At 43.5% G+C, this 20,439-nt stretch overlaps 1 protein-coding gene across 1 annotated transcript in view; it reads right to left on the minus strand.

Moving 5' to 3' along the window:
• maml3 (mastermind-like transcriptional coactivator 3) overlaps positions 1 to 20,439 on the minus strand; it is a 109,821-nt gene that overhangs the window by 7,310 nt on the left and 82,072 nt on the right. The window contains exon 4 of the mRNA XM_023402546.2: positions 307 to 573. Within this exon, the coding sequence (XP_023258314.1) occupies positions 307 to 573 (267 nt within the window). The remainder of the gene's footprint in view (positions 1 to 306; positions 574 to 20,439) is intronic.

Consider the following 20,439-nt stretch of genomic DNA (forward strand, 5'->3'; position numbering starts at 1 on the left):
CACACACACACACACACACACACACACACACACACACACACACTGCAGAGATGAAAAGGAAGTAGTGAAGAGGGGGCTGGTTGAGGGTAATTATACATGCAACCAGACAACAGTAAAGAAGAGGAGAGGATGAGCTGCTCTTGTTAGAGCTGCAGACACATACAAACAATGCCCACACACACAAATTATAATTTCATGCATGACAGATGAATCACACAGGCCTTCCTGTTTTTTTTTTTTTTTTTTAAATTCCCCACACAGACACTAACCTCATGGTATGAGCACATTGACTTAGAAAAACCTCACCTGTTCAGCCAGTAGTTGCTGCTGCTGCTGTTGTCTCTGTTCTCTGAAGAGCTGCTGTTTCTGCTGCTCCATCATGTGCATTTGCACCCTCTTCTCCTGCTCCATCGCCATCATCTGCTTCATCATGGCCGCCTGCTGCTGATTGCCCACATAGCCTGGAGGTGGTCCCGACCCCTGGTTGGGGCCTACTCCTGAGGCCACACCCCCACCAGGGTGAGGAGGAGGGATAGCGCCCGGCGGTCGTGACATGCCCACCACACCTTGCTCCTGCACAGAGAGAGGCGGTGGCAGTTGGTCAGTCAGTCAATCACTTATCAATCAGGCAAGTTAAGGGAATAGGTTGACAAATTTGGCATAGGCTGATTTGAGAAGATTGATACCACACATTAAATGCAAGGCTACAGCCAGCGCCTGGTTAGCTAAAAACTGGAAACAGCTATGTTGGATCTGCTCAAAGGAAACAAAAGCTTCTTTTTAGAACCTCTGAAGCATCAATGATCATGCTATATATTTTAAAAATGTCAAATCCTTTTTTGTACTCTTCAGTTTTTGTATATAACATTCTATTTAGTGAGCTTTAAGGTGTGCTGGTTTGTTATACAGAGCCAGACTTCCCGTGTTTGTGTTAAGCTAAGCTAACCGAACTAGCTGCTAGCGGTAGCCTTATTACGACTGTACAGGTATGAGAGTGGTGCTGATTTTATGGGCTGAATGTATTTACCAGTAGTGTCCAACTGTTGCTGTAAAGTCTATTTTAATCATGTTTGTGTATCTAAAATGGTAAAACTGAGCAAAAATGAGCCAAATGATCTTTTACACATCTCACAAAACCTTTTCAAATTACACAACCCTCCTTTTCACTGTCATTGTTACAGCTCTGTATCACAAGTGAAGGTAACACAACTACATCAGGTACAGGAGGAATGCATATTCAATTCGCTCCTGTAGCGTCGGGGGCATCTACAGCGACAACTTCAACACAGTCTGTTTTGCGCACGACACTGTAGTCGAGCATTGTGTTGTATAAACGTTCACAAAGACTCAGTCCAGGTGTCTGTGAATGAGAGTGAACAGCAAGATCGACGCAGGACTGCCTCAAGATTCAGCACGTCGGGCCACCCTGAGTCCTCCCAACAGGGCAGTGGTGGGTTGTCGCTGCATACATTATCTCATCATTAGCATATAAAGAGCACTTCCTCCTCCACTCAGCCATATGCTAATCTCTAATAGGATGAAATGGCCTGATCTGGCCAATGGGAGAGGAGCATTTATGAATCTATTAAAGGTTAGACAGCTGAACGAGATTGGACGTCGTTTAGCGCTGCCGGCAGTAAGAGAGAGGAAAGGCCTGAGAGGAGAAGAATGAACGATTCAGGGCAGTAAAGAGTGTTTGCACATATAAAAATACTACCACACGCAGCCACCCACAGCCAGACAGAGGAACAGACAGTGTACAACAAATCACATTTAACTGCAGGGAAAGAATGAAACAGCAAAAGCAGGATTACAGTGGTGAATTGTAGCGTTGGCCAGAATCTGTAACACACCACTATACTCAATATGTTTTGAAAGAGCCAAAGCCTCATAATCCGTATTGAGGCTCCGCTCTTCTTAGAAAGGAGTTAGGTGGAGATAAACCTCATATATTAGAGCACAAGAAGACCCTGTGGAGCAAACAGAATCGGCTGCTTAAGACTGGTTCAGCAGACAGCCAGACCAGACTGATCGATGCTCAGAGCTACGTGTCTCATCTCCGGTTGGCATGTTCCTGCTGGATGGCAGCAGAGCATTCAGACAATGCCGTGGAGGAGCTGAGAGGGGAAGGAGAGGTGTAGTGTCGCGAAATGCCCAACGGGTGGCAGTGGTGATCTTTAAGCACGCTTGTGTGTGTGTGTGTGTGTGTGTGTGTCTCACTGGCCTCTCTCAGCAGATGGCTCAATCATGACGGTTCTGATCTACGATCTCTCCCTCTCCCCCACTCACTCTACCTCTTTTCTTCCTTTCTCTCTAAACACCCCACCATCAAACTCCTTTCTGCACTCTTCCTCTGGTTCTCTCTCTCCCTCTGTAGACAGGGGGCCCTGAGTCATGTCCACACAATTGCCAGGGAATGAAGGAATGGAAGGAAGATGGATTACATAGGAAAGAGGAGAGGAAAAGTCTCAGAGAATTAAAGATTTTGGTGAAGGTAGTGTGTGTGTGCGTGTGTCTGAGCATGTGTGTGTGAGTGTGTGTTGCAGGGGAGAAGCGGCAGTAATAGCACAGTATCAGTTAGCTGGAGAAATGACAGAAAAGTACAGTGTGTATACTAGTTGTTAAATAAAGATGCAAAAATGAAAAGCACATGAGGAAAAATGTGAAAAAAAGCAAGTGCATTAGCAGCAGTATCAGTATTATTTCAGTGTTATTAGTACTTCGCTGAAGCGTTGCTAATATACAATGAATTGAATGTCACGCCAATAAAGCTTATTGAATAGAAAGCAGGTATCCTCTTTAGAATGAAAAAGCAAATTAAATTAATGAAAGGGATGAGAAAAGAGCATGTGTGAGGAAATTAGGAAGCCATGAGCGCAGAGAGAGAGAACAGGAGGAAAGCAGAGCAGGTCTTCTTTTGGGAGGGAAAACAAGAGGAAGCAAGGAGGTGACAAGCCAAAAGAGGAGGAATAAAAGGTGGGACAGAGGAGAGGAGAGCAGGTACCCTGGCAACAGTTGCTGTGGCGAGGAGCAGATGGCGCTCAGAGGAGTGGTTATGGCCGCCGCGCCTGGTCACCCTTCTGCAACGCTGGGCAGACCCCAACAAGTCAGACTTACTGTACGCACAAGCACACTCACAGTCATCCCACAATTTTGCTACTTTCTTCGACCTCTTCTTTCCCTATTTATCAGTCCATCTTCCATTCTCTCTGTCCTCTCTGTCCCAATTCATGAATGTGGTTGAATAATGTAACAAAGAGGATCCACAGTCAGTCCGTCTGCTTTCTCTTTCAGCCCTGTCAATCCAACTCTCTCTGCCTCTGTTTCCCTGTCCCTCCCCCGATGCTTCATTCTGGCACTTTGGACTGACTCGAGTCAGTCCCCAAACTCTGTGCTGTTCAAAAGAAATGGGTCAGCGGCTAATGAGACTCAATGGTTAGCTGCTAACTACCGGCAACTCCAGAAGCTGGAGTTTGAAACTGCAACAGCTGTTGTCGGCTGCCACAAAGTCAGTTTGTAGCGGGAAAAACACGGCAGAGGAAAGGGAACAGAGGATGAAATGAAACGAGAGGTAAATGTATCACAGGTTGTTCCGGAGGATGTGTGTGTTTGTTTGTGTGTTTGTGCATGCATGTGTGTGTGTGTGTGTGTGTGTGCGCGTGTAGTGGAGGCTGTCAGCTTTATTGGGTTAGGAGGCATGGAGAGCCCAGGTGATTACATTACACATGAAGTGAGCGGATATGTGTGTGCGCATGTGTGTAAGTGAGGGGGGGGGATTGTCCATTTCATTCCTGTCTCATGGAGCAAAATGTGTCTGTACATACATACACACACACACACACACACACACACACACACACATATATATATATGTATATATTAGACACACACACTGCCATGCACCCTCACTCATAGCTACATACATGCACCCACATTCGAAATCCAAACACAGACTACTACAGCACTTTGTGATGCCTTACAGCTCCTGCATGAAGGCAATAAGTGAAACACAACTGCACATGATGCGTAAAAACATACATTCATGCACTTTCACTCACACACACACACACACACACACACACACACACACACACAGACACACACACAGACACACACACACACACACACACACACACACACACACACACACACACACACACACACACACACACACACACACACACACACCCTATAAGAGCAGCGGCGCCTGGCAGCAAAGCGCTAGGTGTCTGTGTGCTCTCCATAGTGGCTCACATCTGTCACCCACTTTGTAAGAGGAGGGAGGGAGCGTGAAGAGGAGGAGAGCAGGAACGGTAGAAAGAGAGGGATGGATGGATGGATGGATGGATGACGGGATGCTTCGCAGACTATGGCTGCAATCAAACTGAGAAAGTGAACAGGAAGTGCATCTGCCTGCATTAGATTTGGATTCTGCATCCAGACAGAGGTGGATGTTGCAGCAGATGATAGTCTCTGCTGCAGATGCATGGAGCGTGTCTCTGGTTGGTGTGGCCAGCTTGAAGGTCACAGGTTTGATCCCTTTCACAGCCAGAGCTTATCAATGTCTGAATGTCCTTGAGCCTCACACTGGTCGACCTTGCACTCTGACCCCTGTGATGTCTGAGAAGTGGAGTAATATGCAAATGAAAAAGCTGAAAAAAAAAAAAAAACATTGGTAGTAATAGAATTAGATGCCTCAAGAAGTGGAGGTTAGTTGCTGGAGTGGTGTGTCTACATTAGGACGAATAACTAGTGCGAAGCAAGGAAAACCCATGTACTCTTTATCTGGAGATTTTTTGCCACATTCATCCCTTTTTTCATTTTGTCCAGATGACAGTTTTCATCTGACAACACAAGTTTCCACTCCACAGTCTGAAACATGGATGTTCAACCTTCTTTACTGATTAAAGTAGTGTTCATTTTTTGACAAATCAACAAATCATTTTGTCTATAAAATGTCCAGAAATAGTGAAAGAAAACTCTGATTATATTCTGACAGAGCTTAAGGTGACATTTTCAAATGTCTTGTTTTGTCTGAAACCAACAGTCCAAAAAACAAAAACAAAAAATGTTCAATCTAGGGATTGTTTAAGAATTGAATCCTCATATTTGAAAAACAGAAGTTTGGAACTTTTACTTGAAAAATGACTGAAACGATGAATGGATTTTCTAAATAGTTGCAGATTGATCTTCCCTCAGTTGACTAATCGATTAACTGTTTAGGCCTCTAACATGTATGAGGTGATTCTGTGATGTCTCCACTAGTTTGGTAGCATATCATGTAATCAGCTTACATAAGCTTGTCAAGGCGCCAGTGGCTGGTTTCAGAACAGAAGGCACGTCATCTGTTTCAACAGCCAGTCAGCTTGTTGCATAGTCAGCTGGTCAAGTCCGTTACAAACGGTCAGCTGGTCGATATGGGAGCATTTTGGACGGGGGAAAGAGAGAATGAACTCGTCAATTTGTTTGAGGAAGAGCCGCATGACACAAGCCGTAAAATGTACTCAAACGAGATAAGAAAACAAACTGCCCTTTGTCACAATGCACGTCTGGGTGTTTGTGGTAAGTGCTTTTTTTAGGGATGACATAGCTTAGCGTTAGCAAAAGTAGTGCCCAAACCTGGCAGTAAAACGGTTCAGCTCCTTATTTTATTATTTACTTTACTACTATTATAAGATGCTACAAAGTATCAGCTACAAAAAAGTCTGAAAAGCTGTGGTTGGAACCGAAGTACAGAGAGTCGTTGCTATGGAAACCATACACGGTCTTGTCTAGTTGCAGCAGTGTAAACTGGCTGATTTCAGAACGTTGCAGACCAGCGGATTGCAAGTTTCAACTCATCTTGTTGTAAATTATTGTTCTAGACAGCAAACTTAAGTAAATCACAACACTCAATCCAGAGAAAGTGCATGATGTAAAGACAGACTATGACTCCAGCTGAGCAAAGACAACAGACAACAGGTTCCCACGGACAGTCAGCTAGATAGGTGACTGCAGTGGGCTCATCTACAGCTATAATCTGAAAGAAGCAGTCGTCCCATAGTTAGAAATCTTAGCTTGTTCCCATTATATAGCAAAGTCACCATATGGGAGAAATAGACAACCTGCTGTATGTTTAATCATATGTTTCCAATTTCTCACTGCTTAATATGGTTGACGTAAAAGTCAAGGAATAAAATATTTGTTGATAAAAAAAAAACAAAAAACGAGTGAGCTGTGTATTAGAGCACATGGTAAAAACATAAGTATTATGCAGCACCTGCTGACTGATCCATAACGACACATGCACATACAAAAACACACATACTCACTAACCCTGAGCAGATGGTGGAGCCAGACCTCACAGTATTAAACTATCCCCACAGCACCCAAGGTAAAGAAGACATCACACACACACACACGCACATGCACACACACGCACATGCACACACACACACACACACACACACACACACACACACACACACACACACACACACACTAACAGTAAAAGGTATGAAGCTAGTGGTTTGATTCATAGCCACCAGGTTTTCATTTGTAGAACTCCCCTACCTTAACCTCACAACTCTCTCTCTCACACACACACCCTGGTACACCTATCTTTGTGGGGACCCTTACACTAACCCCCAACCCAAATCTAATTCTAATCCTCACCCTCAAAAAGCCATTCACACTTGTGGTTTTCAGCATTTTGGCCCACACAAATCTGTCGGACCCCACAAATATAGTGGGCTCTTGGACCCCATGATTTTAGTAAAACAAGCCCACACACACACACTTACACAGTTTCTCCCTGAAGAGAGTTATATTTAAACTGCTGGAGAGGAGTCTTGCTCCCCACAGAGGTCTGTTTAATCTCTAACATCTCTCTGCTCTAAACCCTAACTGGCCTATTTCTGAATCTTCTCCATCTCACACACACACACACACACACACACACAGACACACACATACTCGCGTATAATTTAAGGGGCAACGTCAAAATGAAATACACACAACCCTTTGCTGCAAAATTCCCCTCACAGACTCCAAAACAATAGACGGGGTTAAGAGGGTTTCTTGGGATCATCCTTTAACCATAACTGAACCAACATGATGCCATGCAGTGCTGCTGTGAAATGCATGTAGGCATACAGGAGTGGATCAATTGAAGTAAATGAATCCCTGCAGCATGAATGCTGTTTGGAGGCACTGTGCTTAACCAAGGGATTTCTCTGCATATACAGGATGCCACCCACAGACAGCACAGAGCCTGGGATGTCAGTTCATGCTTGTTAGCTGTCATGCAGCATGGAATTCTTTAAATTACAGTTTACCCAACAAACACTTTGATTTATTTATTTATTTCTATTCTTAGAGATAAGATTTATATCCTCATACTATAGACTAATGTTGTAGCATTTTAAGCTAAAGCTATATGACTTTTACTACTTTGTGCACATCCACGTTACCATAGATAGCACAAAGAATATGCCTCTAACGTAAATTCACTGTTCCTTTCATAGGATATTATCGCTTGTTACTGCTTTCCTCTCAGCCTTTTTCTCCATCCTGACTTCACCACAGCTCCACCCAGGCCTCAACACCTACAAACAAATGTATATTCTACAGCAGACATGGTGACAGGGTGTGGAAAACTGGCTCTCAGAAATCTACAGGTTATTTCAAAGAATCCACGCTCAGCTTTTCTGGCAGTGTGGGTCGGTCAGTCTGCTGCTAATACTTTAATGGCTGAAATATCTCAACAACTGTTGGATGGATTGCCATGAAATTTTGCACAGACATTTGTGACCTCCAAAGGATTGGGCCTACAGACTGTGGTGATCCCTAGACTTTTCCTGTAGTGACACCATGGGGTGTACCTTTGTGGTTTTGAGTAAAATGTCTGTCTGTTTCAGGGTTACTTGACACACATCAATACATAATACATTAAAGCATAAAATACAAAAAAATGGCTGACACTATTCCCCAAGGCCCAAAGTGACATCTTCAAATTGCCTGATTTGTTAAAAACCAAAAAGAATTATATTTATAGTGATGAATATTATTGAAGTTATCGAAATTCATTTTATGTCAACCAACTAATTATTTTAAACGACTGTTTCAGCTCAACTATTCACTGATGTTTGATGGATCCTGCAGAGCAGTTTACAGAGTTGCTTCAGTCCTCCCCAAGTTCCCTCTTGTGAATACTATTAGTGAGGAGGATAAATGGTCGCAGACAGCAGAATATGACGAGCAGTGAGAGGACAGAAGACAGGAGTAAATCATGTTCATGACAACAAGCCAGGAGGAGGAAGAGGAGGAGGAGGGAGCGTGAGCTGAGCAAAGGGATGAGATCATTGGTGGCCGGGGAGTGATTGTGGCGAGCAGACGAGTGTACCACCCTGAGAGGGACCAGGTGCTACAGTAAATCACCCTGGAAACAGTAGCCATGGAGACCTTAAAGACACACGTGCAGACACTTGCACGCGGGAGAGAGGCTGTGTCTGGGTACGTTGTAAATGTGTGTGTTTTGAAAATGGGAGAATATATGTGTGTGTGTGTGTGTGTGTGTGTGTGTGTGAGGGAGAGGGAGAGAGATTGATGTGTTTTTTATATAATCTAATCATGGCGGCGGAGAATGGTGCGTCTGAGTGACAACTGGGAGCCACAGCAGGTGGACTGTTCCATCTCTTCTTCTTCTCTCTATTACTCTCTCTTGTGCGCTTTATATCACAACCTCCTTTATTACCACTGTGTGTATGTGCACACGTGTGTGTATTGAGGGTAATATACAAAGCTTGTAGCTAGAAGTAGCAATAAATAGAGGGAGAGAGGAAATCTAACACTATGCTGAGTGTGTCCTGTGTGTGTGTGTGTGTGTGTGTGTGTGTGTGTGTGTGTGTGTGTGTGAGGTTATCACACTCGGGTTCTTCCCAGAGAGAATTCCCAACTAGAGGCTTTGAATTATTCACAGCTGCGATCAGTGTTATTACACGGCTGTTAACGGAGGTAAAGATATCTTCCACACATCCATCCATCCGTCCATCCTCCCATCTCTGTTTACCTCCCTCCCTCCCTCCCTCTCTCTCTCCCTCTCTCTCTCTCGTTATGGCAGTAAACTGCCTTTTTATCCATCCAGTCATCCTCCACCTCTCTGAATAACCTCTTCTTCAATTTCCCCCTTCACCGTCTCACCGCTCGGTGCTCCAGTCTTTCTCTCTGTGCCCCCTTCTCCTCCTCATCTCATTCAATCTCTTTCCTTTCTCACTGTTCTCTCTCTCATCTCTATTTCTCCCCCTATCTTTTTTTTAAGACCCCCCCCCATCCAGCCACTCCTCCACCTCTTGCTGCCCTCCCTCCCTCCTTCTCTGTCCACCCTTCGTTCGACTCCATCCATCTTCCCCTCATTCCTTCCTTCTTTGTTCACCTCGAGGGCTGATCCTTCCTCTTCGCGCCTGCCTCATTTCGCCCAACAGCTCTTCTCTCTCCTCCTCCTCTTGACTTCACCCCTGCATTGATTTGTTTTTCTACCTGTTTCACATTTGTTTTTCTACATCCACGCTCATCCATCTTTATTCTCGCTGCTGCTCATTTAACGTCTGGATCCGTCTCTGCCTCAGCAGCCCCCACCTCAACATTTACCGTTTTCCACCCTCTCCCCGTTTTCTTTGACACCATCTTTACTGAATGGCCGTACAACCTCCACCTCTCTTTGTCTCTCCCTCCATCCACCTCTCTAAATCTATCTCTGCCTCTGTCATAGCCCCCTCATTATGCCTTCTCCTCCTCTGCACTCCCTCCCTCTCCTTCTCTCCAGAGAAGCCATTAGGTGCTGCTGTAAGGCTATCACTCTTTTGCTCTCTCCCTCTCTTTTTCTCTCTCTGCCGTAGTCTCAGGGCAATAGGCTCCCCCTTCCCTCCTTCCCTCTGCCATTCCTCCTCAGTCTCTCCATCTCTCTCTTCCTGTGTTTCTTCAGGCACTCTTCTCTCTCCTCCCCCCTCCTCGTGTCTTCACATCATCTTGACTCCCTTCCTCTTCCATCCTCTTCGCCCTCCCATCTTGATTTCTCCACCCCTCTAACTACCCCCACCTTTTCCCTCTATCCTACCATATTCCAGCGAGATAGTCATGTGTATCTGTGGGCTTATAAACACTGTATACTGTAGAGTGGAGGGCTGCTACTTACAGACACAAACAGTCTAAATCTCACTGTCATTTTAACTAATATCTTAACATACAGTATGTTCCACTCAGCTACACAAACACAGAAGATGCAATATATCAGGGCTACAACCAATAATTATTGTTATGATCAATGAACTATTTTCCTACTTAACTTTTTGGTCACAATATCAGAAAAGAGTGAAATTTACCTTCAAACTGAAAGACAAAATATGACCTTGCTACAGTTAATGGAAATATACATCATCATGGTTTAGGTTAATTATGATGTGTGTTAAGACTGAGGAACGGTCACAGTCATGACTCACTGTTGGTAGGAAAGCAAACATCGATTTTGTTGTTGTTCTGTGCAGACTTTACGTCTCTATAACAACGCTACACTACTTCCTCCTTTGATCCTGACGGACAAGAGTCATGATTACTACGACTGATTAAAGGCTTTTGTACTTTAATTTAAACATATGTTGTTGTTGCACATTTACCCAAGCAACTGATGCTGTCGTTTTTTCTTGGGAGGACAATCTCAAAAAATGGCATTTACTGTTTCCATGAGCTGAAGGTGACTCCTTCAAACTGTTTGTTTGATTCAATCAACAGTCCAAATATATTCACGTTAATATCATAGAAGACAAAGGCGGAACTGCTGAATTTTTGGCATTTTTTAAGACTTATTAAAAATTGTCCAGCTTTGGTCAGTTGATTGTTTGATTTGTTGATAAACAAAAAAATGAATGAATGTGTTTTAATAATCGATCAAGTCATATTTTAATTTGCTGCTTTCTCTGTCTTACATTAAATTTAATATTCAATGTTTTTGTCTGTTGGTCAGATAAAACAATATATTTGAAGATGTCACCTGAGACTCTGGGAAACTGTAATGGACATTATTCATTATTTACTGAGTTTTATAGACTGAGTGGTTCATTCATTAATCAAAAACACAATTGGCTGATTAATTGATAATGAATATAATCATTAGTTTCAGCCCTAATCAACACTGTTACCACTTAATAATCAACTAATTGTTTTAGCCCTGTAATGGATTTCCAAGCCAATCTGTGGGTTTGAACTGGTGACTCTTTGCTCTGATCTTGATTGATTGTTTGATCTACAAAACATGATAAAGCCGAAGCAACAGGTGATGACACCACATGTCTTGTTCTGTCCGGCTAATGGTCAAAAACTTAAAAATATTCAATTTACAATAAAGTAAGACAGAGACGCAGCAAAACCTTTTTTTGAAAAATTACTTAAATCAGTGATTCATTAACAAAATTATTTCTGCCAAACAATCGACTCATCCTTGCAGCTCAAAGTCACAGATGTTGTGTAGATAAGATCAACACAAGAAACAGACATTTAACCAGAAACCTGAGGTTGTTTTTTAAACATACTGTACGCCTTCAGGAATACATCTGCTGTAGAATTCAGGCTGCTTTGTTCGCTCTGGAGAAGGGATATAATGATGAATAAATCCAATTTTCTTATCCACTTATTGTATTAGAAGCAAATATTCACAAATCAGTCTGATCGCACACACACACACACACACACACACACACACACACACACACACACACACACACACACACACACACAAAATCTACGGAGCACAACCTATCCTTATTTCCTTTCTCTTACAGATTTAGCTGCTTTTCTATGCGCTGCACCTTTAGCTATCTCCATCGCCCCCAACTCTGCCCATCTTTGTATGCCATTAATCTCTCTCCTCCTCCTTTACCTCCTCTGCCTTACCTCTCCCTCTCTAACGCAGGGGAGACAGAGTGAGGAATGGAGATATGGACAGACAGAGACACAGAGAGAGAGAGAGAGAGAGAGAGAGAGAGAGAGAGAGAGAGAGAGAGAGAGAGAGAGAGAGAGAGAGAGTGACCATTATCTAAGCCAGCATCTCCAATAATTCCACAGCAGCCTATTATCCACAATAGAGCCAAAATGGCCTTTGGTAATATGATGAAATCTGCCGTAAAAAGTAGAAATGGGACTAAAAGCGTCAGAGTGTAGAAAAACCTCCATTCCTCAGCTGCTTTATCACATTATTGCATTCTACTCATCTCTCTGTCTGCCTCCCTCCCTCTCACATTCGCTGCATTACTCTGCCTTTCTCCAAATTCTCTCTTTTTCTCTGTTTGTCTCTTTCTCTCTGCTTGTTTGGTGATACACCTCCCTCCATCAATCACACGCTCTGCTCCCATCCACTGCTTTCCTCATCTCTCACTCTCTCCCTCTGTCTCTTTATTGCGCTCTCTCTCCATCTGTGTGACTCTTGATGAGTGTGTGTCGATCCGTCGTCAGATAACACCATGTTCTCAAAAAGTAGAAAATGGAAATTCCATTAAACTAAGTGTTGGTCTCAGACTCTTCCTAATGCAGCTAAAACGCTAATCCAACTCACACACACACACACACACACACACACACACACACACACACACACACACACACACACACACACACACACACACACACACACACACACACACACACACACACACAGTCCTGCCTGGATGTGACTGTGCTTACACACGTGCACAAGAGAGAAACGACCTTCCAATCAGTAGTGTACCACAAATAAGCACAGGAAAAACAATTTGCAGTCATTGCTAACAGCTGCTTGTTCTCGGTGTGTGTGCGCGCGTGTGAGAGAGAGAGAGAGAGAGAGAGAGAGAGAGAGAGAGAGAGAGAGAGAGAGAGAGATTGAGAGAGAGAGAGAGCACCAGGCCGACCCCCCCCCTTTCCTTTTCTCCCCTCCTCCACTGCATTGTCCCAAGGGAGGTGGAGAGGTGATGTATAGACCCTTTCGTGATCGCACGACTCAGCAGAACAGATGGACAGAGAGAAAGAGAGAAAGACAGAAAGAGAGAGAGATAAAGAGAGAGAGGTGTACAGTGGTGGACAGAACGAAAGAGCCATGTGATCATATGTGTGTGTGTGTGTGTGTGTGTGTGTGTGTGTGTGTGTAGGTGTGCCAATGCAGGTAGGTGTGTGCAGACAGAACATGCCAAGAGCTAATATATTGTTTCAATAATCTATAAAGCTGGTATCCATCGTGTTCAAACACTTCAAACACCATGCTCGCACCTTTACCGAAGCTGAGGAGGTTCTCCATAAACTGCTACTGGAAAATATTGATCGGCTTCTCAGGTCGCACCTGTCCTGATTGACAAAACAGAGCGCTGGTTCTGTTTTTTCTTCTATGTTAGTATTTTCCTGCAGCACTGAAAGAAACAGCATAAGCCTGATGCTGTCACACTTAGATTTCTGGTATAATCTTTAACGTTCTGCAGAGGCTGGTCCAGATAAATAGCAGGCTTCCACTCAGTTGCATGAAACTATTTGCTGCAGTTTCAAAAATCATTTCAATTACTGTACCACCACTGGAAAGGGCAAATCACTATGGATTTAATATTCCTATATCTATGGCAGGATTTAAGTCAAGGCAGGGTGGATAGTAAAGGTCTTTACATGTAAAATTTTGGACCCAATCTGAGGAGAACCACATGGAAAATACTCAAACCTGATGTGAATGAATTAAGGGGGAAAAAACTAAGAGACCAGAGGAGAGCCAGAAACTGTTCCACATAGACTAGAGGATAATTAGGCCAGATCATGTAGAGGCCAACCGAAAAAGTGTACAACATATCAGACACAAACATTTCTATACTGTCTTCTAACATCTATACTAATACTGCTATATCTGTGATAACCCGATATTGGCCTGGCAGATACCAAAGACATCAGCATTATCAATTACCGGTTAACTAATGGTCAAATCAGTGGCAGACATTGTGGTGGCCTGTCGTGAAAAGGCCTCTGAAACGGCTTTTAGATAATTCGACGCAAAACTCTCCTGCAATATACGATACCTATACTGATGCTAACAGAAATGCTAATCCTGATTTTAAATAACAAGTTCCTGGCTCATATCATCATCTATGTATTTTAAAGCTGCATTAATTGAGTTTTTGGCCACTTGAGGGCAGCAGAACAAACTGTAATCAACTGTCAACACTGAGATATTATCACCTTAAAAAGTTGCTATGGCAAATTTGTTAGCAACCAGCTGCCTATTTATACATCCAATATCATAATTCATTTGAATTATTGCAGTATCTGGCTCTTTAGCTACTAAATGCTTCACTAGCTAGTTGCTAACTTGGTTTGGTGCTGGAGAGGTAGCATATACTGCAGCTGGTATATCAGAGCTGTTTTTGCTGCAAACAGCTGGAGATGAAATTGATTTGAGAGTTGAGAGTGGTGAGTGTGAACCAAAACAGAAAAGTTATAATAAATAAATAATGAGCTAAAACGCTTTGTGGAGCTGAGGGGAACTGCAGTCAGGCAATGATTCTCTGCAGGTTCACCACTGTGAGCGTCACCCATCACCTCTTTACACCACACACAGACGTTTGATCCATTGTTGATGTAAAATATTGACTGACGCAGCTTCAAATAATAGTTTTACAAAATGTAAACTGTGGCATATAACACATACGGAGTGCAGTATTTATGTCTATGGAGAATTCAAAATTGTAGTAACTGTAGACGCAGAATTCATCATGAAAGTATGTCCATCTGTTGATCCCATTTTACTTCTTCTCCTTTGAAAGTCTACCTGTGTAGATAATGGCAGACCTTGACTGTGGTTCAGCTGACACGATGTCATGGGGCTCCGGTAGTGAGGCTGCTGAGCCAGACCAAACCGGAGCACTCTCCACACAAAACTGAGCTGTAAAGAGCCAATTACCTCGGTTGTGACCAGAGACCCTTCCTCCCGCCGCCTTATCATTTCTACAAAACAAGAGCAATCGAGGAGTGGTTAAGAGGGAGGGAGAGAGCCAAGTGATGGGTGGGTGGAGGAATGACACGGGGAGGGATGGAAGGAAAGCTGTACATAAAGGAAGGGAGTGAACAGTCACGAGGAGATGAAGAGAAATGGCCAGAGGAGAGAGGGAGGGAGGGATATATAGAGGAAATCGTTTTTGAAGGAGTAGACTGTCGACCAACCTAAAGGGAGAGATAGGTGTGTAAACAAACACTGGCTATAGGGACAAACAAGAGTGAGCCAGAGAAAGAGAGAGAGAGAGGAGAAAAGAGGGAGGGGAAGATGGAAGCAGAGTGGGAGGAAGGCACGCAGTCAGAAAACAAGCTCGACCATGTGTTTAAGTCAACAACGGCAAGAGAAACCTCAATAGAGAAAAAGGTGTGGGCGGGAAACACTCCACGGGGAGAGCGGAGACAGATGTAGAAGGGGAACAGACACTGTGAGATGTAGAAAGAGACCGAGAGGAGAGGAAGAAGAGATTCAGAGAGAGAGACGTGGAGAAGGAAATCAAGAGAGTGAGATATTTAGTGTGATAGAAGGTAAAACAATGCACAAACGGCGCCTGTAGCTCAGTGACAGTGTTGACTGTTGACAGCAGAAAAATAAGGCGAGGTGGGAGGAGAGGGATGGGGTGATGGGGGGTGGTGGGAATTAAACGACAAGAAGAAAAACTAATTATTCTGTGATTCCGCTAATTAGCTCTGGCTTTACTGACAAGCTCTGCAAGGCACCAGACGTTTACCAAAGGATTCACACTACACTGATGGCCCGAGTGGGAGGGACCGGAGGAGAGCGGGAAGGAGGGAGGGAAAAGATAGAAGGAAGGCGAGGTGGGAAGGAAAAGAGAGAGGAAGCAATGGAGGTGGATGGGGGGATGAAAGATGGATGAACGGAGACGGATGGAGGGGGAGGGGGAGGAGAGAGGGAGGGAGGGAGGGAGGGGTGAGGAGGTGGCAGTGATGTGGGTCTGAAGTTATCTGAGACCACTCCATCAAGTGAGAGAGGGAGAAGGAAAAAGAGAAGCACAAAAACCCCAGGGGACAAACTTGTGACGTGTTTACCCATGCACTGAGCAGCTTTTACATAAACTAACAATTAAAAAGCCTCATTTAGGCTCTTACCACTGCAGATAATGTAAACACTGGCATGTCAATGAGGAGAAGTTATCTTTAAACACTGACTGTATTGTAATAATTAGTACTGTAGAAAAGCAGGGGGGTGGGGGGGGTAAGGGTGCGTAGTAAGGATGCTACCATGATTTTTTAAATGATTACTTTTATATTTAACATTTAACGAATATTTAACACTTTTCCTGGGATTTCTTCTCACACTCTTTAGTAGCACAACAACTGACGCTTCTCTAAGCCCCATCCCCTAATCCTGCCAAGCTGTTCATGCTAGCATGGTGCATATACAGTCTACAGTGATGAACGGTGGCAGATTTACCATCAAACTTGTAGACAATTGTGGACTATGACATAAGAAGTGCTAACGCAATCTTTTTGTTGGTGTCCACAGATTTAACTAGCTAAAATGGCAGATGCTAATGTTATTAGCTGACTCTTTAATGTTTCCAGCTTACTTTTATCAAAGTCTGAACCCTTTGAAACATACCACCGTGCAGATGATTTAGAAATTTCGTTGGTTGAGTTATGGTTTAATGTTCATATTTTCAGAATGTTTACATTTTCATGAAAGGAAGATTGGAGGAAGAGGACAAGTGTTCAGACTGAAATAGTTTTCTCAGGTAAACTTAGCCAAATCTAGTATGGGGGTGGCCAGAAAAGCTAATGTTAGCCTAAACTTTGACATAATTCTCAACCTAACTCTGCTATTAGTGACATTTGGAAATGGTATGCCAACTTTTGGGTTTGCTGATAACATTAACCTAGGTTACCACTTCAGGTAACTAAATAGCCAGGCATGCTTTGCACATTTCTCTTCTTGCAACAAGCAGAGATGCAAAGCTTGACACGCCTACCTTACCTAGTTTCAGCTGCTAAGCTACGATTGGACAATCACTGTTCAGAAGAGAGTTTTATCAAACAGTCAGTTCCTCTTGGAAGTACAACATTATGGAGGTGAAATAAACCCACTGCAAACAGTATATTTTGATTCTGTTTTTCAATATCTGCCAGTTTTAAAACATTGCAACAGTCTGACCTGAGGTTATTCATTCGTGCTGTACCTTTGGATGTGTTGTTTGGTGGTGTCAGGCAAGTTAGCTTTATTATAGGACGTTTAGCTTGGGGCATTTTTCTGCACTCGGCTTCATCTTTTGAATGCTGCTCTGCACTCTAATTTGATGATGGTCGCCTACTCGTCTATTGAAAAGCCTACATTTTTGTTTACAGATAATGCGCTCGTTCGTACTGTTTCTATAAACATTTGCGGCACAGTGGACTGTAAGCTGAAGACACCATTGCCGCAGAAAAGTTGGTCCTTTCACATTACTGTAATAACAGTATCAAGCTATGACAGTTGCGTAGTAATGTTAATGAGGTTTGAGGAAAGCGTCTTTGTTGCAGTACATATGCTAGTCTTCAGTATGTGAGCACGCCTAAATATCCAAGCTATGTACAGGCGCTGTTTCCAGGAAAAGGTAAGAAGATTTTGGGAAGAATTCCCAAAAAATACAGTGATTCCAATTCCTGGTATTCAGCCTCAGCATGTATGTACAGTATGGACTTGTATATATGTTGACAGATACGTATAATGTACGTACGGCTTGATGTTAATATGTGTGTGAGGGAAAGAAAAATGTTCATGAGGAAGTGTGTATGTGTGTGTGTTAGTGCTGATGCTGAAATCTCATTTGTAGTTCCCTGTGTTTTACCTTGGCAGCGAGGTACGCCACGCGCCAGGAACGTGGCACTCGACAAAGCATTAGTTTACTGATCACACACACACACACACACACACACACACACACACACACACACACACACACACACACACACACCACACGCTGCAGCTAATGGTTACTGGTAGATCCAAGCACTAGTGAAGGGGGCGAAATGAAAGAGAGGGGTTAAGTCGCTGAGTATGGAGGGATTTAGACCTCAAACAGTTAGAGGAGAAGAGGGAAGAGAGAGAGAGGGAGAGAGAGAGAGAGAGAGAGAGAGAGAACGAGGGGGGCGGGGCTCGGGGAGGAAAAGAGTGCAGTGAATGACTCACTGAGCGTGTAAGTGTTTAACTGTGCCGTAGTGGTGTTAGTAAGTGATAGAGAAATCTACAGGGACCAACGGTGAAGGTAATGCTAGCAGTGCGCCCGTAACGTCTCTCTTTCTCTTGATTTCACTCTGTGTTTCTGCTCTTTCTGGTTCTCTCTGCGCCTCAGGAGACGGAGGAAGAAAAGAACACGTTGTGGAAGGAAGAGGGGATATCCCTGCATCTCATTCCTCCTCTCCCTTCCTCTCACTTTCTATCCTTCCTTCCATCCTGTGGCACAAACGGATGCTTCTTTAAACAGATGAGATATCCCAGGTTATTGACCCGGTATATTGATATGTTCCACATTTCTTTGTGTGCATGCACGAGTATGTGTGTATGTGTGTGTATGTGTGTGTGTTTGTCCTGGGAGTCTAATGTTATGCCTCCAGTTTCTGCTGCAGAGAAATCAATGAAAACACAACCCTTCCACCTTAGAAAACCAATGATGGGGTGGTTAGCAACACAAGCGTGCATCAGTGTGCACAGTGTGTGTATGTAAGCTTATGAATGTTTATGGAGCTTGTTAGTGGATATTTGTGCATCTTCTCCCCGCTGCAACACACAGGGATAACAAGACGATTCATTGCTACAGCGATAAAATATGCTTACCTATCCTCTAAGCCTCACTAGCGACAATGTCTTTCAAACCTGGAGGTGTTCATTAGTGCTGGCTAATGGCGGCCGAGGTGGGCTAATGCGTCAGGTCCTCTCAGAGACCAGAGAGGGCCATTTGTGCTGTAGCTGCTGAGATTGATTGGGGGTGGGCGAGAGCGGCATATTGTAGTGTCGTTAGCCTTGCTCATTGACCATATGGAGATCAATACTTTGAGCGGCCCGAGGACAGTCAGAAACACACACGTACAGACACACACTGACATACACACAGGCATATATATCGTGTGCACGCAAACATTCCTCTATGGGCAAACACGGAGAGAGAGAGAGAAATGCACATCCTCACATCCACAAACAGCCTGTGGTCTAAATAATGTTAATGATTTGACCATTAGGAGTGAAGCATGAATCAGTGGTAATGGCTACAAGAGAGGGGCTGTATTGATAGATTGTAACACTCGTTTAAGCACACACACACACACACACACACACACACACACACACACACACACACACACACACACACACACACACGAGTGAGCAAAATACAATTAGAGCCAAACACCTACAAAACCCAGAACGCTAAAGCATTACGGAAGAACCAAAGAGATGTCACGTTCTGCCATCAAGCTCTTTATGATCAGGGACAGTCAGGGTACAGGGACAATAGATGGCTGATGACAGTCCAATCTTACCCCTTTCTCTTTATCTTAATAATTAGCCAAATGTTGACACCAAAATCAGCAGCTGGTTTGAAGAACAGATCAACAGGTTTGGTTTGGAAACATGTCGATTTCATGACTGTGGACAGTCATGGCGATCATTTTATCTTCTGTCATGATGGTCATAAGGTTTACCGTAAAAATACAAAGTTCACTTTTACAAAAGTAATCTACCTTGCCTATGTAGTGTGTGGCCAGAATAGGGTCACATTGTGTTGAAGGAAAATTTGAGCCAAGCTTTTGCTGAAGTGTCGGCATCTCCACTGTGCCAGTGCAATGGATGAGTAGGCTGCAATTTTTGACAGCAATCTGCAACTGAAGAGGCAATAAGTTTGATATTTACTGCACATAGCAGGACGGGACTGTGACATATTTGCAGGAGGTTGAAACTAAATTATTGCTTTCCTATAAATGGCCATAATTCAAACTCCACAAGTTCCGAAAAGTGGGGTAAAAAAGTTGAGTGATATTACAATTCCAACATTTTCTATCATCGTATATTAAAGGTCCAATATTGTATAAATTTGATTATCTTGATTTAATATCTTTTGATTATAAAGCAGGTCTAGATTCGATATTAATACTGTGAGAACAGAGAAAACAACAACAGAGAAATGCACACACCCTGTATTCAGAAACTGAGCCTTGAAAAGGGGCCGTCAGGACTTCTGTAACTTTGTGATGTCACAACAAAGCAGTCACTGCTCTCAGCCATACCCCAAGCCCAGCTCAGAGCCTCTCTTCTGATTGGCTAACTGACCTGTTGTAACTCTCTTTCCAGAGAGAAGCCTGAGAGACTCTTTGGTTCTTAAAACCACAAATATATCTTCTTGTGGATATCAAAACACCAAAAAAGTGTATAAACATGGGACCTTTAAA

This window comes from Seriola lalandi, unplaced genomic scaffold (genome assembly GCF_002814215.2).
Source record: "Seriola lalandi dorsalis isolate HSWRI2012SDOR001 ecotype SW California unplaced genomic scaffold, Sedor1 jcf7180002053942, whole genome shotgun sequence".
Taxonomy (NCBI): Eukaryota; Metazoa; Chordata; class Actinopteri; order Carangiformes; family Carangidae; genus Seriola; species Seriola lalandi.